At 45.9% G+C, this 24,267-nt stretch overlaps 5 protein-coding genes across 21 annotated transcripts in view; 2 read left to right on the forward strand and 3 right to left on the reverse strand.

Annotated features, from left to right (window-relative positions):
* LOC120906224 (probable beta-hexosaminidase fdl) overlaps nt 1-6,706 on the reverse strand; it is a 39,785-nt gene extending 33,079 nt beyond the window's left edge. For 2 of the 13 annotated variants that reach the window (XM_040317807.1, XM_040317792.1), the window contains exons 1-2: nt 6,464-6,603; nt 4,748-5,660 (exon numbers count right to left, since the gene is read on the reverse strand). The gene's annotated coding sequence lies outside the window, so the exon portion shown is untranslated. The other 11 variants (XM_040317756.1, XM_040317758.1, XM_040317755.1 and 8 more) reach the window with 11 other exon arrangements.
* Nucleotides 6,707-7,803: 1,097 nt separating this feature from the next.
* LOC120895168 (NADH dehydrogenase [ubiquinone] iron-sulfur protein 4, mitochondrial) lies at nt 7,804-8,896 on the forward strand. Its single transcript, XM_040298273.1, has 4 exons — nt 7,804-7,939; nt 8,103-8,250; nt 8,328-8,503; nt 8,578-8,896. The coding sequence occupies exons 1-4, from the start codon at nt 7,893-7,895 to the stop codon at nt 8,756-8,758; spliced, it is 552 nt and encodes a 183-aa protein (XP_040154207.1). The 5' UTR covers nt 7,804-7,892; the 3' UTR covers nt 8,759-8,896.
* Nucleotides 8,897-8,931: 35 nt separating this feature from the next.
* LOC120895167 lies at nt 8,932-18,192 on the reverse strand. Of its 5 annotated transcripts, XM_040298269.1 has the most exons (7): nt 17,615-18,192; nt 12,263-12,412; nt 11,772-11,991; nt 11,671-11,705; nt 11,349-11,467; nt 9,402-10,950; nt 8,932-9,332 (listed from the first exon to the last, which is right to left on the reverse strand). In XM_040298269.1, exons 1-7 carry the CDS (start codon nt 18,071-18,073, stop codon nt 9,192-9,194), a joined length of 2,673 nt encoding a protein of 890 aa, XP_040154203.1. In that variant the 5' UTR covers nt 18,074-18,192; the 3' UTR covers nt 8,932-9,191. The 5 variants fall into 5 exon arrangements, with proteins under 5 accessions (XP_040154203.1, XP_040154201.1, XP_040154202.1 ...); XM_040298267.1 differs by having other exon boundaries at nt 11,671-11,991; nt 17,615-18,191; XM_040298268.1 differs by having other exon boundaries at nt 11,671-11,991; nt 12,284-12,412; nt 17,615-18,190.
* Nucleotides 18,193-18,325: 133 nt separating this feature from the next.
* On the reverse strand, nt 18,326-22,351 carry LOC120895030 (pickpocket protein 28-like). The gene is made up of 6 exons (XM_040298019.1): nt 22,280-22,351; nt 19,903-20,133; nt 19,279-19,831; nt 18,932-19,214; nt 18,604-18,861; nt 18,326-18,537 (listed from the first exon to the last, which is right to left on the reverse strand). Exons 2-6 carry the CDS (start codon nt 20,028-20,030, stop codon nt 18,326-18,328), a joined length of 1,434 nt encoding a protein of 477 aa, XP_040153953.1. The 5' UTR covers nt 20,031-20,133; nt 22,280-22,351.
* LOC120895572 (transmembrane protein 135-like) lies at nt 20,520-24,267 on the forward strand. Its single transcript, XM_040299067.1, has 6 exons — nt 20,520-21,256; nt 22,045-22,257; nt 22,324-23,157; nt 23,219-23,359; nt 23,429-23,595; nt 23,666-24,267. The coding sequence occupies exons 2-6, from the start codon at nt 22,111-22,113 to the stop codon at nt 23,781-23,783; spliced, it is 1,407 nt and encodes a 468-aa protein (XP_040155001.1). The 5' UTR covers nt 20,520-21,256; nt 22,045-22,110; the 3' UTR covers nt 23,784-24,267.

Raw genomic sequence — 24,267 nt, forward strand, 5'->3', positions numbered from 1 at the left:
AAGGCTTTAATGTTGTACTGTGTAGTACTGTAAAATACAGGGTTTCCCACGATTTATTGGTCAGTTCCCATGATTTTTTGGTGCGTTCTCACGATTTTTTGGTCGTATCCCATAGATTTTTGGTTCGTTCCCATAATTTATTGGTATTTTCCGATTGGACATCAATACAATTGCACCAAAAAATTCTGGGAAACGACCAAAAAATCGTGGGAACGCACCAAACAAACATGGGAACCCACCAAAAATTGATGGGAACCAACCAATAAATCGTGAGAAACCCTGTAAATGTATAATGTTTCCATACTAATAAAATGTGAAATAACTGTGTGTGTGGGTGTGTATGTGATGAGAAGGATTTTGTGTACATTAAACAAGAAAATGGTAAGTAAACAGGTAAGGTAAGAAAGCATAATTCTGAGTAGCAATATACAAACACTAAGAGAACTGGGTGTTATTGAAACTACTTTAAAATGATTAGTAAACTATGTACACCAGCAGCCTCTCTTGCTCTCTCTCACTCTAGCTCCCTCTATGTAGTATGTGCTCTACATCTAATTCAGTAGTGAAGCAGTTAGCAGAAAGCTACGTTTGATTCATCATCATCAACATACAGAAAAACTCACTTGATTTAAAAATGGCACCCGCTCATCGACACCGTGGTTCCCCAGGAGGGCGAGGGGAGTATGGCTGGCTCAACTATTGCCGGAAGCTCGAATAAACCACGCTAACACACACGCACCGAAACCGGCGCACAGTTGACGTTGCACTATTTTTGCTGCTGCTGCTGCTGCTGCTGTTCCACTAAAAGGCACCCATAACATTCATAAGACCCTGTCGTGTGCGAAACACACACACACACACACACACATACGTCAATCGGCCAGACGGACACGTCCGTCGTACACGTCTGTGTTTCGGTGGCCAATTGAACTTTGTCAACCTTCCCCCTGGACCTGAGCCTCACGCGAGCCAAAGGAAGGTTTGTCTGGCCGGCGACACACTCACTCGGATGCTCCCCCGTGGGGGGTACGCGCGGCGGATGTGGGATGTTGTGTGTGTGCTGTAATTAAAACAAATTAAATTAATACATGAACAGAAAACTGCAATGGAGCGTCGTACAGTGTGGGCTGTTGGAGTAATTGCAAAAACAGGAAAATAAATAAAAGGTCAACTACTTAACACATTTCGTCCCAATCGCTCACAGTGCGACAAAGCGTGTACCAACAATAGGGGAAACCCCAACATCCATTTGGTGATATTCTTTTCCTCACAAACAAACCGCCAGTTTGATAACGATGGAGCCAACCATTCCACCAGCTCGACCAATGAAAAAAAAAAATCTATTTTTATTTTTATTTGCCTGCACATTACTACTCTTATCTTGCAATATACCCAATTGCATCATACACACGATAAGACCGCAAAAAAAGCAAACAACTTTGCCAACTCGCATCCCTCAAACAGTTGCCATTAAATGGGGCAGAGCGAGCGTTATAGCAAGTTATAGCAATCGTTAATCGACCTTCAAAACGGGTGCGCTGGTAGGGGCCAGTGCACGGAGTTGGCTACCTCTCTTTCTCTCTTTCTCTCTGTCCATCTCTTCGTAACAATCAGTGCAATTGTTTGCGAACAGCACAGGAAATCAAGCATCATGTTCGCAACTGATTTGCATTAGATGTGACACACGTTGATGCTGTTTTCGTTTTGCCTGTGAGAACATAAGGCAGCGCCTGCACCACTGGATGTTTATCCTCTTTTAGTATGGGAGGAAATGAAAGAATAAATCAATTGATTTATACCTTTTTATACAACATTTTGGGGGACAAATCGGGCAATAAACATTTAAAATAATAAAACAAATACAATTACTAAGCAACAGTTGTAATTTAAATGGGTTACCAATAGTCCAGAATATCCAAAAATGAAATAATTATCCTTTAATATCTGTTTATTTAGTTAGTTATTTTCTGGACAGTTCCCACGTTCGAAAGCAACTATCGAAAAGAACAGAAAATAAAAAAAAACCCTTTTTCACACATTTTCCCTCCCTAATGTCATAATAATGGCGTAAAATGGCCCAAAATTGGTTTACCTAAATTTCAATTACGGCTCAATGGCTTGAGTGGCGTAATCTGTAACGACCCAACTCCACCCTCCCACCACAATGCTTCTTCCCTTTCCATTATTTGTTTGCTCCATTAAAATGCAGCCGAACAATCAAAGTCCGATTAGCCCTATCGACAATAACAAACGACGAGGAGGACGACGACAACGGAAACGAAATAAAAATGCCAGCTGAGTGGGAGGGGAAAGTGAAACACCAACTAATGATTATTTATATGCCACATTGTAAACACACTGTTATATCGGTGGGAGCAATACCATAAGAATGGTAGGATTTTCACGAATGATTAAACTGCTACTGGCTAGTACAAGTAGCCGTCGAGCCCCTTTTCTTTCCATCCACCAGCTTGTGGGGGTGCTTGTGCCATATTTTACTTATTACTGGCCTCAGAGGTTATTTGTTTGTTTGTTTTATAGCCCGTATTGTTTATTAACATACGCTGCTCGCGGTCTGTACGCGTGTCTATTGCGCTAAAAGGCACGCGCGCGCACACTCTCTTGATGCTAATATGCAGCGGATGCAGGGGCACGTCACCCTCCTACTTTGTGTTGTGACTTACTTCCTACACTAGCATTCAATGCAAACTGGCCCCCAAACCGACTGGCAAGGTTATGTGAAAATTGATCTCCATAAAAAAGAATGGACAAAACAAACACGCTGTCTCTTGCGGCAATGTTGTCGTTTTTAGCAGCTTTGTTTAGGTGTGGGAAAATGCATCCAAAATTTCCCCTCCCCAAAAGTGTGCTCGCTGCTGTGTAAATTGGCCAAAAAAATGGTTTCGACCCCAAAACAATAGTGAACAGTATAACATTACGTTGACGTACAAGGAAGGACAAACCGCGCGCTACTGGCGTGTGCATTATTAAGCAGTAATGCAGTGGAAATGCAGCAGACCCCTGACAGGTCGTAGTCGAACCCGGTGGTGGGAAATAAATAAATAATAAGCAATACACAGAACAGAGTTGGTGGTCAATTTAAAAATATTAACCATTTCTTAAACGCGTTTTCGATTAATAGTAAATTTTTAAAACCAAACGAAAAACTCTATAGACTTTTTTATACAAAAATCAATACAAGTTTTAACAATAATCGAACGAATCGATATTTTCATTAACCGATCGATACATATGGCAGTTAAACGACCACAACCCCGAACTTGTCCATAGTCTCATGACAAAGCCTGCCGACTGCCACACTACCGGGTAGTGGGTTCGAATCTCTAATCCTGAGAATCGTTTCTAGAATGAAAAAAAGCGTTTTTATCCGCAAAGAAGTTAATCCTAATCAATAATGTGTTGAATTATGAGAAGAATAATTATGCTGAGCTTTTCAAATGTGTTTAATTTAAGCAATTGAACACATAACATGATTTCTCAAAAAGAGTTGATTTCCATTTCCAAAATTCTTTTCATTTATGCCTCTGTTCTGTTTCAATAATTGTCTATTTGTTATTGAACTTTTTATTTGTGTATAGCAGGTATCACTATTCTTTTCTTCGGCGAAATAAGGTTAGAACCGTATCGCTGTGAATAAATGTCGAGTAAAAGCAATCATTTGTAGGAAAAAGCTAACATCCTCCCATTTCTTAAATAACTGCATCCATTCAACCTATTCAAGCCAGCGTGTACAGCCTAACCAGCTGCCTAAATAGCAACGTTTTTTCCTTCGATCCAACGGACCAACAACGGCACAGGTTCGCACAGAACGCCACAAAACACGAGCATAAACAAACTCGTTCGCTCGCTCGCTCGCTAAACAGGTCACTCGCAACGACACGTTGGCCACAGAAGCTGCCAGTCCCCGGGGGCGTGGAAAGGATTTTAAAATTTGGGACACACCGTGACAGGGGTTTTGTGGATTAAACGGGAATGCCCCTGTCTGTGTGTGTATGTGTACGTACCCTACAGAAGAGCTTTTTAGAGTCTTAGCTCGGTAGTGTTTTCCTTTCGTTCGAACAAAACTAAACATGTCGTAATACCACCGGAACAGCATACCCTTTTTCCCCCTGCCTAGCCGGTGTGTGGTAGAGGGCGATAGTGCACGACAAGCCCGGTCACACACACACACACACGGAGAGCATGAGTGCATGAACTTTAAACAGGATTATCTCCTGTTTGGTGAAGCGTGGGTATAAGGAGCCATTTCAATTATCCAAACATGCCTCCGCACCGGAAGAAGGGAAGCAAGAGATCTCTTGTGTGTGTTTGTATGCGGTTGAAATTGAATATTAGCGTAAAGACCGGCATTGTTAAAGAAGCTATTGTAAACTGTTCTTCTCTTACGCTTCGAAAACTGACCCAACCTCCCTAAACTGAACCCTTTCAACTGGCTTTATTGGTGTTTTTGCATGTGTGAGTGTTGTTCTGTCCTTTCCACTATCCAGTCTCGTTTTGGGGCTTGAGACAGCCAACCCCACCCCCAAAAAAAAAGGAAAGAAAATAAACTTTATTGATTTAATAATTCCATTTCTCCCTCCCCGTTCGTCTTTTGCTTCTTCCTTTCTCGTACGACTTTTGCGCCTTGGTAACGGCCGCCTCCTTCGCATGGCCCGATCGATTTCTCGAGCGTCAGACTGAACACGTCCCCTCCATCCCCTTTTGTGTTTGTTACCCACCCCCTTACCTTGTTTTCACAATCCAGCGGGTGCTTCGATGTCGGTAGCGGTTTTGCTTTTCCCCCCCTTTTACACTAACTTTTCTCTACATACAGTTTCTCTATACAGAGCGCTACACTACTTTTCCCTTGCACCCTTGAAAGGAACAGCTGAGAAGTTACCGGAACGTAATAGTGCCACTTAACACACTACACACACACACACACTTACGGGGGGAAAAAGGCTGCACTAGAAACGGCCGGAAGTGGAAATAACGGGGAAAAGGCTTATTAAATCTCTTTTTTCTTTTTCGCTCACTCACTCACTACAACACTACACACACATACACACTTCATTTGCTCATTCACACTCACTCGGCACACTTTGATTGATTTGTGCTTGACGGTGCTCTCTGCACACCTTTTGCATACGCGGTTTTTTTTTCTATTGCGAACGCAGGGAAAATTGGCCGATGCACTTCGGTCGCTTCGTTCCGTTCTACTGCGCTCGTTCGGCGGCTGCCTTCCTCGCCCGGTTTTGCAATCGATGGTGTGTTTTCTTTCGCGACTGGGTGCACTTTTCCGAACACGAACGCTCTATCCCGTTCAAGCCTTGCTCTGGTAGACAGGCAACTACTAAAACAAGCCTCCGTGAGGGTTTCCCCTTCTGACTCAACTGAAAGCAGCACCACTTCTATCGGTTCACGGGAGGATTGTAGGGTCGGCGGGTGCTGTCGTCTCGGCGCAGTACCGGCGCCACCCAAAACCCTATGATTAGGTCGAACTCGGAGGGGTTGAGTACACTTCCAGCCAGACACACACACACACAGCCACAGTGCCACCGTTTGCCGAAAGGGTGCTGCCGGTTGCGCGCGATTTCCTTCGCTCCGAGCAGCAAGAGCCTTACTACTACACTAACTGGCGGGTGGATTGACGGTCGCTGCTGCCATCCAGCCCCAAAATAAGAGAAATTATGTGCAAGAATATTATTGCTCTGCTCGTTCCAAATTGCCCACCCCTCCTTGCTGTGTACACTTGTCGGGATTGCCTACTTTGCGGCCCGCTCTTCTCAATCCTTTCACGACACTAGAGGTGGGGTTTTGACATTTGTACTTCACGCCTGCTTCGTGGACGATGTATAATTACACTCGCGAGGAGAGCCAACACACACATACACACACACATACACACGGTCGGTTCGGTATGACACAGATTCTCCTCCCAGGGCGGATGAGATGTTGTTCCCTCACCCGTTGCATCAGCAGTAGCACCAGCCGCAAAAGAAACCTTCCCAATTGGTAACACAGCGGGGAAATGGGGTGGAACGGGTTTTGCGAGGTGGTGACTGCAGCCACAACACTTTCCTTTCTACCCTTACCTGGTACCTCTCGCTACTGTGCTGCTGCTGCTGCTGTCGCGTACCGTCGTCACAAAGTAATCGATATAGCGCGCTGTTTGACGGACGGCACCGCAGAACCCCACGTACACGCACACACATACACACAAACACTCTTCAATCGTCACGCACAGGCCGAAATCACGGCAACCATCGTCGGTTGCTGGTATCACTGCCTTGCACACTGCCCAGCACGCACCGCACGTTCCGCCCTAATGCTAATCTTTGCGCGAACCCAAAGTGCGACACAAAGCACAAGCAACAACAAAAACAACCCCCCAATGTCGCACGAAAAGAGCGTGAGCGTGTGTGTGTGTGCTTCGTATGTGTGTTTGGTGGTGGTGGCCTACCTTCCTTCACTGCACCGAAGAACACTTACCGCAGCTGTGAACACTCTCTGTACGCACCAAAGCTTACGAGCGCCGCGCGCACTGTGTGTGTTTGCTGCGTGTGTTTCTTATTTGTTTGTTGAAACAATTTTCGATCGGTATTTGTTGCCTACATTTTCGTTTTTCCGCTTGCGATGAACGGGCGAGAAGGAAAAAAACGTAAACAACTGTGTCTACAAAGCGACCGCTACAGTGGCGTCTACACGTGTGGTGTCATTTTGACAGCATAGGCTGCAGCGGCAGTAGTGGTGCACTGCGTTCAAACTGACAGCATGGTGGCAACGGGTTTGTGCAAAATGGGAAAAATGTGCTCTTGAAAACAGTTTCTTCCGTATTTCGGCATCTTATTCTCAATAATTGACTTTTTCTTTGGAAAAAAAATAGAATTCTTTTGGCAGAAGTTTTTAAGTAGCTGAAAAAAGTTCAAGATTACATTAAAGTAGAGAGACATAATAATAGATACGGGAGAGCGACAGATTATGGGATCAAGGAAAGAAGACGAGTCAGGCAACGTACGAACGAACATGAAATCTGTCTTGGTTGCTCGCAACAATATTGGTTTAGCTGGAACCATTAACAGATAACTAATACATATTAATTGAATAAATTAAATTTGTAATAAAAATTGAACCGGTCTCACGGTGCAATCGTCAACACGCACGACTTAACAACATGTCCGTCATGGGTTCAAACCCCGAATGGACCGTGCCCTCATACGGAGGACTAACTAAGCCCATAAGTGGAACGAGCAGGCTTTGACTGACAACGGTTGTTGTGCCAAAGAAGAAGAAGAAGAAGAAGAAGAAGAAGAAGTTATAAAAATTATTAAAAATGTGTGACAATCACGACAGAACCTAGGCAAATAATTTCCTCTCAAATTTAAGTAGAAACATTTTATTCTGGTGCATTCTATTTCATTATAAAGTACCGAGCCTTTTAACCGACTGTCTGAATATCTGTGTTGTTCAAAAATCCCTAGGAGGAGATATGAAAAACGATCCGTTGACAGATATCCTTACGAAAACCAAACTAAAAATCATAGATTTTTTTCAAAAACAATGTCAAAAAAACTTGGAATTTAATAAACATTTCTATGAGTATGGGTAAACGGCATTCCACTGAATTTTATACATGAAGTTATCTTTTTCAGACTCACAAATTCTGTTCATTTTTTAAATTTCTCTTCTCCTTCAACTTGTAGATCCGTGTAGACAGTGCTGCAGTACAACCCGTTCCCTCTACTGTACTGACAGCATCCTCCCCGATTCTACCTGTCACCATAACTGACAGTTTGGTTTCTGTTTTGGTTTTTTCCACTCGCTGTCAAAGGAAAATATCTGGCCGCAGCAAAATCGCACCGTGTCTGCGTACGGAAAAATCGAAAGCAAAAATGAGCCTATTCCTGCGTTCCGTGGCGAGAGCTGGTGCTACGCAATGGTAAGCTACTGCCGAAAGTGCCAAAACACAAACTGCCTTGTGTTGATTGCAGACATCAACAAGTTCCCTTGATGCCACTTGCTCCTCCCGGCTGGATGAATGGTTGTGTAATCGAAATTGTTTTGTGGGAACTGATATCCTTTTTCTCTTCCCCTCCCTCAAGGATGCGTGCATCACTCTCGACGTCATCGATCGCGTTCAAGGATCCGAAGGCACAAAAGGAAGCCCCGATACTGGACGCAAGCGTTGTTCTCGCCGATGCAGAGGAGCGTGCCCGTGACCACCTTCCCACGATCACGGTGCCGACCAAGGTTAGTTGTTGATTATTGTATGGTGCAAAGAGGTAAAGCGAATTCTCAATAAAACACATGTTTGCCTTCGCTTTCAGGTCGATATTAGCCCCATTACTGGCGTGCCGGAGGAGCACGTGAAGGAGCGCCGGGTGCGCATCTTCATGCCGGCCAAGAACGCGATGCAAAGCGGAACGGACAACATCCACCACTGGAGCATCGAGTTCGATAACCGCGAGCGCTGGGAGAACCCACTGATGGGATGGTCCTCAACGTGAGTGTTTGCGTTTGCGGGGGACGTTACGAAAGTGCATTTTGTTGTAATTTTCACCTTTCACCACATTCTAGCGGTGATCCATTGTCGAACATGCGCGTCGACTTCACCAGCGCCGACGAGGCGATCGCCCACTGCGAAAAGAACGGCTGGAGATGGTTCGTGGACAAGCAGGAGGTGCAGAAGAAGCCGCGCGTCAAGAACTACGGCATCAACTTTAGCTGGAACAAGCGCACCCGCGTGTCGACCAAGTGAGAAGGTGTTTTAAAGAAGAAGAAGAAGAAGAAGCGTGGACATCAAACAAACCGGTGCCGTTGTTAGCTATCGTTGTAAATAAGAGACACCTCCTTAAAATTCGTGTCAATGAACTAACGTGTTTTCTCCATCCTAGTATGCCGGTCGTTTCTTTCCCCTTCTTCAAAGCCTTCTTTTCGGTTTGGGAATGAAATATTCCCTTCCTCGTCAAGTTTATTCAAGTTCATCAAAGCTTACGGGCTAAAACGGTTCAACGGTTTAATTCAATCAGGCACTGTGCGCCATTGAGTTCAACTTTAAGCTGATTTCACGATCGCCGCATACAACAACAAAAAAAGTCCAACTAACGGTTACTTTAATTCAAAATGCTTCTACTAAAATGGACGGAAAAAAGTACCAAAAAAAAGGCGCTTGAGGTAACCACCAAATAATCCTAATAATTCTTCGAATATCCCGATGGACCACCATCCATCTGTAGCTGTTCCAGCTGTAGCTGCTTTCGGATCGCCCCGAGCTGCGTCAACACACGCGTTGATCCCTTTTCATTCACTTTGGTCCGTTCAACGGCGGGTACCTGTTTGAAAAATGAAAAGCTGTTGTTTAAGAGTTCCTTTTCTACCCTTTTTCCTTCACTCTTTCGTACCTCCCATTTCTTCTCCATCAGCTTCAGGGCGTCACTTTTCAGATTGTCCGGTCGATCACTTACGTACACTTTCGGGGGCGAAAGCGATGGAAGCAGTGGTCCGGTTTTGTTCCCCTTCGCACGATCATTGCTGTGCTGCTCCTGCTCACGATGATTATGGTGGTGTTGATGATGATGGGAAGAATGATGATGATGATGGTAATCGTTGTGCTGTTGCCCATTACTGTTGCCCTTTCTACCATTGCCACGCTTCATCCAAAGCGTGTTGTAGTGTCGCACGTACTTGGCAATCCGGTCATCCATCAGATCGTCCCCGACGGTGGCGGACGAAGTTTCCCCGTCCCCATCGGACAGCGGTGGGCTGTCGGGCGGAGCGTATCGGGACGGCCTTCCCGCCCCTCCCGATCGCAGCTTATTGTCCACAAACACCTCCCCGTTGCGAATGTTCACGGTGAAGACCGGTTCCGGTGGCTTCTTGCTCGGATGGAACAGCGAATCCTTGTCGATGTTGAGCGAGAACGGTGGCTTGCGGTAGTTGTTGCGCACAATCACCGGATTCAGCACGTCCAGGTCGCCGTGCTCGTTGTCACTCTCGTGATACTGGATGTCGATCACCTTGAAGGGGTTCTTCTGCGACGGTGAAACGGTAGCGGTGGTGGTGGTGTTGGCCACCGCCCGATGTACCTGCACATCATCGTCGTCCGTTTCGAGTGGGGCGCGATGATGCCGCCGCTCCGTGTGATGATACTGCTGCTTCTTCGGATGGTAGAGGAAGTTTTTGTTCTGTTGGTCCGCCTCCGTCGACAGTGTGCAGACGGCACACAGCGATGCTCCCTTCGTTCCATTCATCGCTCGCTTCATTGTCCGTTCGCATCTTATGCAGCGACTATTGGCGTCCTCTCCCCGCTTGCCACCATTGTACGCCTCCGGTCGTTTACACTTGGCGCAATGCTGCCGGCGCTTGCTGTGCTTCCCCAGCGCTGGCTGCAATGGAAGACGCGACCGATCACCGTCCGCCCGGCAGCTCTTACAGTACTGGAACCGATGATCCTCCACCGCTCCTCCTCCTCCTCCCACCATCACCGACGTGTCGGCCGTCGTTTCGCTGGAAGATTCATAGTCCTCCTGCTCGGTGGACAGGGCGAGCGCGTTCGTAGAGACGGCTGGCGCAACCGACACGAACGGATGCAGATGGGTGGTGGGTTGCTGTTTTTCCTGCTGCTGGGTGGCCGAGTTGCTTATGTACCGCTGGTACGCCGCCTTTGTCCGCTCGTCGCCGGAAGAGAAGGCCCCGCCGTTCGGTTGCGGAACGGTTGGCTTGGTCTCGGAGGAAGCAGCCGCCGCGGCGGCTTTACCGCCATTTTCCGAAAATGCTTTCCGCTGGCCATCGTACGGGTTGAAGACTTTGTGATCGTTCTCCAGGTTCGCGAGCAGCTGCAGCCGGCGGATGTGGTTCTGCTCGTTGGCGATGCGGATCTTCTCGCTGCGCAGCCGCTCGTGCTCGAGCTGCTCCTCTAGCTGCATCGTTTTCAGCTGTTGCTCTAGTCGGCTTTAATGGGTTTAATTCATAGATTAAAAAAAGAAAGGAATTCGAGAGTTTTGTAGAGTAAAAAACCGGTACGAAATGGAACAAAAAGAGTAATTTTGCGTGACGGAATTTTGGCCCTAATAGGCTCGTGCCAATTACAATGAGATAAGAACGATTTTTGAGGTCATTATTTTAGCAAAAAAAAAAAAAACAATTTAAGAACCGTCTCTTCTAAAAAAGGCTCCATTATTAAGCTTTCCTTTTAAGCTAAATGCCCCACTCCGTGATCGAATGTAATTATCCCCAAATGTAACATAACCTATTGCCCTAATCGTTGTGTGCGTGTGGAAGCTTTTCAAAAAAATGTCCAATTATGCCCGCCACTCCTCCCCTCCTTCGGTTCCCGCCTCTCTCTATACCTGGTCAGCATTTCCTCTTCGAGCTTTTCCTTCTCGCGCAACCGTTCGACCTCTTTGCGCTTTTCCTCGATCTGCTTGATGAGCTCCTTCTGGTATTCCAGCTTACGGCGGCTTTCCTCCTGTTGGATAGTGGGATCCCATTGGTTTTGTGAATATGTGAAGGAAAAAGACAGTTTGAATTAGTTTCAAATTAAGCAGAAAAACAAAGCAAACAAGTATCAAATTCCGCCACGAATGCTTGTTAAGAGAAAAGACGTAAAATAGTCCAAAATTTTGTTTCGTATTCAAAATAAGTAATTCTCCCCCCGACCCATATACGTACATCGGCCAACATCCTGTTCCTGCGATCGATAGTGTCTGTGTTAAGAATGGTAGGCAGATCAGTATGGGCTAAATCTTGGATCAACTTCTCACGCGGGCTACCTTTGCGGTAGTTGGAGTTCCCCTCCGCCACCAGTGACTTGCCAAAGCGGACCTGTGGTTGACCAGTGGCACCACCACCAGGGCCAGTGCCAGCACCAGCCGGCGGGCTTGTAGGAGCGTTGCCAGTTCCCTTCTCATTGGTTGCTTCCGTTCCGCCGGGTGATTTGCCCGTGCCGTACTTCTGCATGTACTGCTGGTGTTTCGTCGTCACTTCCGGGATCTACAACAGTGTGGAAAAGTGTGTTAATTGATTGATCATGAGTAAACATAAAAGCGGGTGTATTTTTCCTAAAATTTGTGCCCGTACGAGAAAGAAGGAAAGAAAGGGAATTGCTTTACAAAATTAAACTAAAACTAAGTGGGAGGTTTGTGACCTCGTGTGACTTTACAACACTAATATTTACTACGAAATTTGCACCGTATGTGCCTCTCTAAAGTAAGGTGATGATAGAGCGCGAGGCCGAAGTAAAAAGAACCAGAGGATAGTTTACCGCGTTAGCAATGAAATTTACATTTTTCAAATACTCTTGATACTCCTGCTGGCGCGTACGGGACAGGACCGTTTTCTTTTCCTTCTGCTTTTTGTTGAAACTCGGAAAGTACGAAAAGAACGTATCCGAGACCCACTGTTCCATCTCATCCTGCAAATGAAAGAAGAGAGAGAAAGAGAGAGAGAGAGAGAGAGAGAGAGAGAGAGAGAGAGAGAGAGAGAGAGAGAGAGAGAGAGAGAGAGAGAGAGAGAGGGTTTATTAAACTATATTATTGGAAGGGAAATTCATTAGAGGTTGGTTGTTGCACGCACAATCGGGAATCGGAATGGCGTTTTAACGTCCTGTCGGTGTGCGTTTCATTCCCTGAAATAGGTCGTGGTTCGGTAGAAACGGAATCAGATATTTATAGATGAATGTAGCGGTACGATTATCATTTGCATAACCATTTTGGTGGCTGACGCGCCACGTGCATTCACTTGAGCGCCCAGTACGATATTGATCCAAGTAAGAACATGTTTTGTACGTCAATGATTGCCCTTTAAGGAAGCCCAGAAAAGGGCATAAAAAACCATTGTTGCCTTTGTGAAGTCATTTTCTAGTAATATTAAAGAGAAAAGCTTCCTTTCTAGCTTGTACTGTCTGCCATTGCACACCTTTAAAGGCTACCTAAACACTGCGCGGCGTTCAATGCTATCGTCGGCAAGGATCTACTAAACGGAAGGTAAACACATTGCACAAGTTGAAAGCCAGCCACTCTCATAAACATTTCATTTCCACGCCACACGGCAGCGAAAGTTTCAATTTACATTCCTCACAAGTGTGTGTGTCTGTCTGCATTGTATGTTGCCGTATTTTCATAATGATCATGTAAAACTATCCATTGCGACCACACTAGGTAGCTTTTAGTCGCCAGCTTTCCCGCAGGATGTCCCCCGTACCTTTGGGACGTGGCGTTAAACGTTTCCATGTATCACTTGTGTTCCATTCTTTCTTTTTTTGTTTGTTTTTAGTATCAATGTAGGGCTCAGGCAAAAAGGCTTGTCTGCACAGGAAATTGCAAAACTAGCGACTACCGGAAAAGCGGCATCGCATCATCTCAACGGGCAACCAAAGCCCAACAAACATCCAGTGGCACAATGAACCCCGTCTCTCTCTCCCGGGTTTGTTAGATAATGGAATTGTTTTTTTACAATTACAACTGATGTTGTAATTTAAAAAGTTGTAAAGTTTATCAACCCCGCGTGAAAGGTAAGACGCAGCGTTAGCACTCATGAGGTAAGCGGTCCGCTTTAGCCAACCACGAGCTATCCTAAGCTGGGAGCTTTTATACCTTCTGTCCCCCATCACCCATCGGTCCCTCTTTTGGATAGGGTGTTGGTGCGATGTGTATGAATGTCCTATGAAAGTTACGAGGCACGAGCTGTTCGTGACGAGGTCTGTTGAAAAATGTAATATCATCATCAACGCGCCACCACAAACCCATTGCCACCCATTTCCACGCTACGCTAGACTACTGGCTACTGGTAATGGTGGCGGCAATACGAAATAATCACTTTCCTACAGACATACTCACCAGACACTAAGGTTCTTAGCGGTAGGAAGTTGACGTTTGGGGTTCGTACCCCTTTATGAAATTGAATATTATAGTTTTCTTGTAGTGGAAATTGAAATTGTGCTGAGTTTCCTACAAAAAAAGCTTCAATAGTAAGAATATTCCAGCAGTGTTTCATGGTCGTAGAGCGACATGCTTAAAGCCTTCTTCAAGGTTGACTTCCTCTATAGTTAAGTGGCTACTTCCGGCGTGGGTTAAGTTGCCAATTATCTTGCGGATTTTGATGGAATAGGAATAAATTTGTACATCCATTTGTTTAACTTCAGCATGTTTAGGGTAGAAGGCGACATGCATTCGACACAAATTCGAGCCTTGTGCTTTGTAACGGATTCTGAAGTTTGCTTCTAATTGTGATGCTTGATGTACCAATGGTTTCGGAAAAAACGGAAGAGATCGTTTATCTAAAACAATATACGTAGGCTTCTGGAGCTCCCAAGTTTTTGGAAGCTATATTCATCATTTTTCAGCAGATTGGGACATTCTTACACTTGTTTAATGCAGGGTTAACGATACTTGCTTCTTTTTTAAACGATAATTTCTAATTTTCTTTTAAAATTCCTTTTTGTCGAGTCATTTCAAGCCTGTAAAATGTATTAAAAGTACCAAATACTATTAGATAGCAACAGTGCAATGTTAAATTACGATAAAACCAGTAAAAAGACGAGAACCTGCAAACAGAAAATGACCTCCATTTTACCCATTTTCTTCAAACCAGAGCACATTGTTGCCATCAAAAAACTCGTTTGCCGCAACATAATGCTTTACATCCTTCAAAATAACGCCTTGCCATAAGTAATCTGTTCCTGCCGAACCACAGGTCTGAGACGTCCGACTACGGCCTTCCTTCCCGCCACGTCGACGGTAGGTCTCGGTCGATATAATAACATAATATAATAACACACACACGTCACTCACTCTCATATTCCCGCGGCACAGTCCCGTGTTGGGGGAATGATCTTAAAACAGGCGAAAACAGGCGGAACCTTTTAAGCACCCAAGGGAAAAAGCGGTATTATAATTTTCAATCGCCTGACTAAGAAAAGTCTGCCCTCCTCTTCACGGTCACTGTGCGCTTTTTTTTTGCCTAACTGTACTACAAAATGGGTTTGTAAATTTAAAATTCCATCTTCGAACGGGTAAAACGGTTCAATGAAAGGGTAAAATGTAGAGCAATGATGCCTCGTTTTTCGTTTCGTTCAATGGCGTTTTTCTTTTTTGGTGTAAAGGAACCAAGACATTAATATCTTAATTACTGGTTGCAATGAAGCAATCATTAACTTTCCTTTTAATTTAAAACGATTATATTCATTGTTAGCAGCCCTTAAACGAAAGAAAGGGAAAAGATATACGATTAAAACGCTTTCATTTCAAAAGCTCTCGCTCCTATCCCAATCCGTGCCACTTTACTTGCCGTCGGCCACACATTCCGTATTGACTAAGAGCCAATAAGTGGTCCGGGTCCTACATCTTCTCCCAATTAATATGCGATATTCTCCACCTTTCCCATTCCTTTCCAATCTCCAAACGTTGCATTCGACCCGCGACGATTGACTGACTGCGGCTCCGCGCGGTGACACTGATTCCACTATGCCGGGCAGGATCTGTTTCTCTCTCCCCCATCTTGATATTATGTCAAGTGCGATGGCCAGGAATTGATGCCGACGAATTTAGGACGGAATTGGAATTAATTTCCAATTTCTAGATGCCCAAAACAGAACGCCCGTTTAGATGAGAAATGGTCGGGACATGTGAGGGGGGAGAGCCAGTCGGACGAACGCCGTCGTCTGGGCTTGAATCATTTGTGGAGGGGTGGCTGGTGGTTGATTGTCAACGCAATATGCATCGCGGTCAACTTGGGTAACGTTTGAGGAAGTAAAGCTTGGGTTGTACTACTACAGTGGGACACAGGACCAACATATTTTAGGCCATCGTGTACTGGCGATACCCATCAAACGTCGTGGGCCAGTTTCTTTCTCCCCCCTGCCTGAGATGATCTGATTCCATCCCATTCACGAGTACTACAAATTACGTACGCAACGACCCCCACGCGAGGGTAGGATCAGTTTGGAGGTTAGTAGAGCGTGTGAGTAAACCCAGAAAGACTACCGCTTCCAAAAACATAAGGCTTCAGAATTGCATTCTTGCGCAGAATAATGTGTGATGGTTTTTGGCTCTTTTTGGGGTGCGACGGGCAAGATAAATTATGTGCCGAGCGTGATTCTAATGTTGTGGTATTCATTAATTATAGGAGTTTTTTTTACGGGTTTGCATTGTCATACGTGAAGGACAGATTCGGGCGACGATGGTCAATTCGATCGATAGGAGCTATAAAACCGTATAGACGTGTTGTACTTCTACATAACCAGGGGAAGATAATTATGACAATGTAGCCTTATTTAAACACTAAATAGAAGATTTACTCATACATTCCCTTTAAACCGACATAATTACTTAATCATTAAGCTAGAAACTGTATGATTTGTATCACCTGCATGAATGAAATCGACAATTTAGGCAAATTGCGAATAAATCAATTGCGCAAAAGGCAAACAGAGCTGATTGAAATCAATTTCGCTTGCACAAAGGAAATGTTTTTCCTTTCCAATTACCGATATGTATCGGCAGCCTTCCTCCAGGCGAGTTTGTTGGCGATGAATGGACAAATAGAGATTATTATCATTCTATTATCGTTAACACACCACCTTGGCGGGTCGCGTACTCGCTTCTCTATGTCAGCTGAGCGTAATGAACATTCTGGATTGAAGATTTACAAGATTAATTTACGATCGAAACGATAGAAATTGAATGTAAATGGTTAGTAATTCACAATAATCCGTTATCACCTATGTCAAAGCTCATAACTTTAAACATTTAGTTAAATTTAATATCGTAAACAAAATCCTCTTAAGAAGGCTTTACTCTACTTGAACATTATCTGTCGATCGACGATCATGTCACGATCCCGTTTGAATGAAACAAAACTCAGCAAGCTGTTTTATTCAACTTGCTCAGAGTTCAGATTGATTTTATGACAACGAGTAAAGGTAGATAATAAACGACACGACCATTCCGTGAACCACTGCTTTTCACAGAAAACTAAAGCATTGTTTCGTCCTCCTCCTGCTCTTCCTCCTCACGAAGACGCATCACTCAATGGGTTGAGAACGCGACATAAACAATGGCACAGATCCCGTTACCGCGCAAAGCGATGAGGCTTATTTAATGAATTTAATTCAATGCGTCACTTACTGCCCCGCACCAATTCCAAGGTAATCCAAAGTGATCGGATCTGAAGAAGATCGAGCGGTAGTGGGGTGGTGATGATTATCAATGAATGTTTTATCACATAATTAAACATATAGTCGCATTTTTTGTTTCACTTCGTCAACACCATTCACACGCAACTGATTAACATGCCGGCTCGGTAGTAGTTGCACAAAAGAAACGCACAATCGGAATTGGAAGACAAGACGAAACGGTTCAATATCGGCAATCGGATACGGAGAAAACGAACGCGCACGGCCACCGTGGTGCGGTGTATGTCTTGCCAAGTGGTCGTCTTGGAAGCCACTGGCAGGCAAACGGTTCTCGAATCACACCGGCCGACCTCTGCCCAATAGCAGGACGTTCGTTCGTAAGCCTTCGCTATTTCAAACAGGATTCGACAAGGAAAGTCACTGCGCCGAATCCGTGGCCAGTTCGTGGCGAAATATTGTATTTATCCCTCAATTACTACTCACCTGTTGCGGTGACATTTGTTTCGCACGGGCTGCCGACAGGACTGTTGCTGGTGGTGGTGATGGTGCTGCATCGGTTGGTGTCGTCGGGGCGGCCACAACATTGCGCGCCCGGTGGTCCATGTTTGTCCATGAATCAATAGAGCTGGTCGAAGGAACATTTCGCTTGGGGGGTGCTTTTCCGCTTGGACCGGCTTCCACCTCGGGTACGGTGGCCGTTTTCTTACTAAGCTGAGAGTTGACCTTTTCCTTCGATAGCTTATCGTTGGCGGGACAGTTGTCGCTAGCTATCTCTTCCAGGGAATGATCATCCTTTTGCAATTCTTCCGCGCGGGAAGGTGTATGTTGTGTGTGTGGGTCTTCCTGCTTGATACGCTGAATACGCTCCTTATCCAACTCTAGTAACTGTCTTTGCTTGGCTATAAACGCTTCTAGCTCCTTTGAGTATTCGGTGTACGACATTGTGTATCTTTCAACAAACAACTTAATAAAATATTAACTTTTTTCAACAAATCCGTAGCACAATGCAATCGACCGTTTACAATTTCCGAAAAATGAAGCCGTTGTCTTGACACTTCGCGTTGACAGTTCCGCGCTGTCAGTTTGCTTTGTTGTGCTGTGAGTTCGCAGAGCTCAGCTCCAACAGTCACGTGGAGGACATTCAAAGTTCAAAATAAGTTTTTGCTATGCTACAAGGGAAACACGGATTTTTCTTCAATTAACCCGAATTGTGGGCACTTTTTTAATGATCGTCTGGTTGCCAATGATACCATTCTTTACTTTGCGCTGCTTGCGCTTGCAGATTCTTGTTATCATCTTGATGCGCAAGCAGGAAAGGATGAGATTTCTCATGGAAAAGTAAGCCAGCTCAACCAGCGTGATGATGCTGAAGCCGAAGAAAAACTCCAGAATGCTGCCGGTGGACACTGGAACCAGAAAACACACGATGTTTAACTTTTACATTACCCTCATTGCGCTTCACATTATCTCACCCATCGCATCGATAAAGTCGAAAATGATTCTTCGACTGTAACGAATTTTCGGTATGCGGATGCTCCATTTAATTACCGGATCGTTAAACCAGAACGTTGAGCCGTAGTGCTGCAGCGTGAACGTGACATCGTCACAGTTTTTCAGGCAATTACACGCACCAAAGATTTCCCGCAGCTCGTCGGCCGTCAGAAAGGAGATGTAGCTTTGGTACAGCTCCACACAGGCAAGTTGTGATAGCTTGCAGTACTTGGAGGGATCTATTGAACATGGGACGATAAAACTAACATGTTGTAGAGTTAGTTTTTCGAAAAGAGTGTCTAGCGATACCTGATATTTGATAAAAGTAGGGAATGCAATCGCAATGCTTGAGAAATAGGTAGAATTTGCACTCCAACAAACACAACCCATAGGAATAGTACTCCGGAAAGAACTTCAGGTTGGACTCGTGCGGAAAGCGACACTTCCGTTGCTTGATACTTAAACTCTTCAAGGCGGGAACGGACGTAATTGCCAGTGCGTTGAAATCCATCTTGGTGAATGTGAAAAATCCTCGCTCGATAAGCAGTGACTTCCGGATCGTTGGCATCTCATACGGGCTGTGGAAGAAAATCTTTCCAAAAATGCTTTTTACAAGCGATCGTCTGCAGACCTGAAGTTTCCACCAAACAACTTACATTCCCATTAGAGGTGCAGTTCGATATCGTTGCCGATGCTTCGCCATTGAACACGCTCACTTCGTACAGCTTTTCGTCCGGCGCGTACGGATCAATGCTCAGGTACCGACCGATAGCCGTGTTGAACGTGTAGCAAATGCCCATCTCGGTCAGCGATCGTACCAGCGTTCCGTGAAGATCACCCTCCATCGTGACGACCGCGTTCGGCCGATCGGTCAGCTCGTTCAGCAGCTGCCGCAGATCGGCCCCCTCGAACTCGTCAAACTCGGCCAGGTGGCCCACATTCTCGATGTCACTCTCGAGCAGCGTGTCCAAAAACTCGCCATACCGCTCGGCCAGCTCCGGATCCACCTGTGCTATCAGTTGATCGCGGGCCGCTTCGTTCAACCGCTTCTGAAAGCACACGGTCAGGCTGGGGAACGTGGTGTTCCACAGGTGATAGTCACGATCCAGCGCTATCACGGTCGGGTTGGTCCAGTAGCGCACCCAAAAGCTGCCGACGTTGTAGCACCCGGCAAACAGGGCCATCGAAATGATGCCAAGCCATATTACTCTGGGGGGAAGTGGGGAAGATGTAGAATTGCATTTGGGTAGCAAATTTTGGAACTCGTAACTGGTACTTACTTTTCAACGTATGTGCTGCGTTTGTGCACAAGATGAAACACGCCATGCAAGCTGGTTTGGGCGAGAACGTTTTGGATCGCTTTCGTGAAGGAGAAAGTATACACCATGATTTTCGGAAATGTCACCATCGCTTTCGGAATGTCCCATTTATATAGAGATTTCCTTTTGTTATCAGTTTAATATATTATTCACGGGGAGTCCTTTCATGAAAATCCAATTCCTCACGAATACCTAAAAGTACAAAAGAACGAAATCAGATAAACAATCACACATCAATTGTCGGCTTTGATATCTCCCACGGTGCCTCATTGATGAATGGGGCACATGCGCACGTACATGAAACTATTCAGATAAGAGAGGATATTATACAAAATGGTAAATAAATTAACCGTCCTTTTTTTGATACAATTGAAAATAGCAAATTTTAAATTCAACGCTTTGCTGTGGGTTTCGTAATTGCAATGTTTACAAATTGCCGCTGTCAGCTGTCAACGTTTCAGCACCTGTCTCTTTCCCACAGTCGGGCTCACGGGCATCTCTCTCTCGCGTACACTGCAGTAGCGGTCGCATGTGGTGTTGTTGTTGTCAGTGCTCGAACATGTGTGCGTGTGTGTGCTTGGTTGGTGTTGTTGTTATTTGTCAGTCGCATAAGTGGCACGCTGCGCCACACACAACTGGATCCGTACGAAGCGCTTTTTCCCCCCGTTTTCTCGTCACTACAAAGTAGGAAATTAGACGGAGGAGAGGAGTGCTTATCAAAGGAGTAGCCAGCAGCATTGCGTTACTTAATAGTTGGTGTTGTACCAGTTGTACCTTTTATGTACGCCAGTGTGGTGGTGTGCAGTGATTCATTTGTCTTTGCGACAGGTACAGCAAAGTTGACGAGCGGACGAGAAGTAACAATATTCCGAAGCCATGAAGTAAAATACCAAAATTTCCGCAACAAATTGACCCGAAAATGACTGGAGTCCGGCAACCTTAACCTTTCGCTGTCGTCAACAAAGCAAGCGGAGTGGTCAGCAGGCACCCCTGCACTGTTTTGGCTTTCGTCCATCAAACCCCGAAACAGCAGGACCCCGAGGCGACTAGATCCGCTAGGAATTACATTATCATCGGTGCACGAGATTAAGGCGGTGCGATAAACGACGACGAGGATCCTTCATCCGATAAGTTGACCGCTCTAGCCGTACATGCCCACCAAGCAGTTCCTGCCGTCAGTGTGGTTCGGCGAAGTGGCACGTACGGTACACGGTCCCACAGCTGGCCGATAATTAATCGCAACTTGGTCTTGTCCACTTGGCAAAGAGGAAGAGGGCCAAGCAACGAGCAGCAAGAGGAGCAGAAAGTAAAAAGGGTAAATATATTTAGTAGGTGCTAACTACATGTGCTGCAGAGACTCCGTGAAAGTGCACGCCTTTGCAAGTGGAATACATTTGGATGGTTAATGGGCAGCTGAACCACCCGTCAGAATCGGAGGGAGGAAGGAGGCATAGATAGGCGACCTTTAAAACCTCTGCTTGCGTGCGTCGTCGTCCTATACACGCTGTATTTATATTGGGTATCACACTGTTCATCGCCCTTTTTTGTGTCGATGATTGATAAAAATTATCGTCAATCACTCTCGTGGTTTAACGCGCCTTCCCCCGATTTCCTTCCCTCTCCAAATATAATTCAAGTCCCAGCCCTGATAAGGGAAGCAAAGTAACGGCGGCCAATGCTTTCAATCAGCAATACCACTTTTGGGTAAAGCGAGCGAGCGAAGTAAACAAATTCAAAAGCAACAGCGCGCACGCGGTGGGGCATGTTGCGTCGATCGTTTGCTGCGCACTGCTGCCCATAATGACTTCGGTGGGTCTCCTTGACGCGTATAGCTTACCCCTCCAGCGGCACAGCACGTTATTATGTCAGCGATTAAAGTTGGCTTTGCTTGCGCAGCTTTGAAAAGTCGCTCTGTATCGCCGTCTCTCTCGCTCTCTATCTCCTTTCTCCCACTGCCAAAGGGGCACTTACAGAGGAAGGGAATGTGGAGGGGGTCCTTCTTAATCGTTTTATGAACCTGTCCCTCTACACTTTGCCCCGTACGAGGCGGTTAATTTCACTTCTAATCCACACACACTTGCTGGTGTCATGTACCGGTTTTAGGTAACCATAAGTAGCGGCTGCTGCGTACTTTTTTGCCGTTGCAAAAGAAGAGACCATTCTGGAAAGATGCAAGTGCTAAGCAAGATGACCCCGGTGCCCGTCACCTGCCTGGAGTATGTGCACCCGTGGACGCAATCGTGCACCGTCGCGACGGCCGAACTGATGATCATTGGCGTCCAGTACTGTCTGCGCATATACGCAGCTGTCTATGCGGTAAGGTTCAATCATTTCTTACCTTTAGCATGATTTAACTTCTTATGATTTGAAATTTCTTCGTAGCTCTCACTGGTCATGCGCGGTCGGATACCGTCCCTGCCGGAGCTGAAGAAAACGTTGCGCGGCTGGCTGCAGTCGACCGCCTTCCTTACCACCAACGCGTTCAGCTACTCGATCATGATGTGCTCGCTGCGCCGGCTGCTGGGAAGCTACAACTTCTACACCGCCTCGTACGTGCCCGCCTTCTTTGCCGCGCTCATCTCGATCATGGTGGAGCGCTCGTCCCGGCGGGCGCTGCTCGCGCTGTACGTGTCGAACGTGGCGACCGAAACGATGTGGAACATACTGCAATCGCGGGGGCTGGTGCGATCCATACCGCACGGTGAGATTGCCATCTTTGGCGTGGCCAACTCGGTGCTGATGTACTGTTACCGGAAGAACAGGCAGAAGGAGTATCGCGATTCGATGTTCGATGTCGTACGGTTCGCGATCGGTGATAGTGAGGTGATGAAGGGGGACGCGCCGTCGGAAGGAGTGGAACCGTCGGCTGTACAGAACGTCGTCGGTCGTGCAGAATCGAGCCAGCGCGGTTCCAAGAGTCCAAAGTGCTCGCTGCCCTTTATACAGGCGGCAGTGCAGGCCTACCTGCAGCTTACCGGCCGGCTGAAGGCAATGGGAAAGCATAAGCTGTGTCGCCATCGGTACGGCTGCGTGTACGATACGCTCTCTAGCGGTGGGCGCATGTTCTCGATCGGTCTCGGGATACAGGTCGTGATGAAGGCGGTGCTGCAGATGCGGAAGTTCATCAGCCGACCGGCACTATTGCGCAAAACGTTCCTCAGCAAGGACATTGCCCGGCTGGGACTGTTCCTCGGTGGATTCACCTCTATCTATAAGGTAAGGAGTGAGATTTCTTCAATAGCAGCGAACCTTCTGACAACTTTCCACTCTTTTATAGATGTCTTCCTGTCTGCTACGTCATTTTACCGACAGTGATAGTCCAATGTTTGCCTTCCCTAGCGGACTGCTAGCTAGTGTTGCATTTGCCTTCTACTCCGACAACACCATTGCCTTGTACATTATGTGGAAAACACTGCAGGTAATTGAAATTGCAATTAAAAAAAGGATTTTTATCAAAATTATACTAACATGGCTATTGAATTTACAGATTACTTACAACTGGGGCATAGAGAAGGGATACTTACCGCGCGTGCCCGGTTTCACGGTGATGCTGTACGCCGTCAGCACCGCCTTGCTGTTCCACGCTGCCACAATCGAGCCGCAAAATCTGCGGCCAAGCTACTGGAAGTTTTTGCACTCCATTTCGGGCGGAAGGTAAGCAAGAAACGCCAACGTGTGTACATTTATTGAAAATATCCATTGCTTTCCATCCTCTTTGCCGTAGAATCTGCATCATGGATCGCAGCGGGTTCGATGTGTACGGGCTAAACACCTCCGGCCAGATACGCACCATGATGAATCTGTGCAAAACGGAACCAATCCTACAGGGACGACTGAGCTGAGTCCGTCAACCGGTCGGCAGAAATGTAATTTCTTCGAGCACTGGAAGCCAGCCCCCCCCGGCAAGCGCACCGAAATGCCTTTGGGTTGGGAGGTTGGAACAAGCTTTGAGCTTTTTATTGGACGGGACCGCGAAATGGTAAACCAAAAGCGATTGGACGAAAAACCAAAATCAAAGATTAGTTAACAGAACGAATTCATACACAAAACAGACAACACACACACACACTAGGCGCACTTAAGTGAAGCGGGTAATAGGATATAGGTAGGGTAGGTTTAGTACTGCTGTGTAATGCAAAATCCCTTGTTACGATTAGGACGGGTACTCTGTAAGTTTGTTTTGTTGCTTTGCATACCTTTTTTTTGAAAATGCACGTCAGCGTGTTTCCTTTCGTTTTAGTTATGATGTTTTTTTAGATACATATTGAACTATCGTTGCCTTGTTTTGCTCTTAATGGACAAATAAATTTATAAAAGAAATGTTAA

The sequence above is a fragment of the Anopheles arabiensis genome, chromosome 2, assembly GCF_016920715.1.
Source record: "Anopheles arabiensis isolate DONGOLA chromosome 2, AaraD3, whole genome shotgun sequence".
Classification (NCBI taxonomy): Eukaryota; Metazoa; Arthropoda; class Insecta; order Diptera; family Culicidae; genus Anopheles; species Anopheles arabiensis.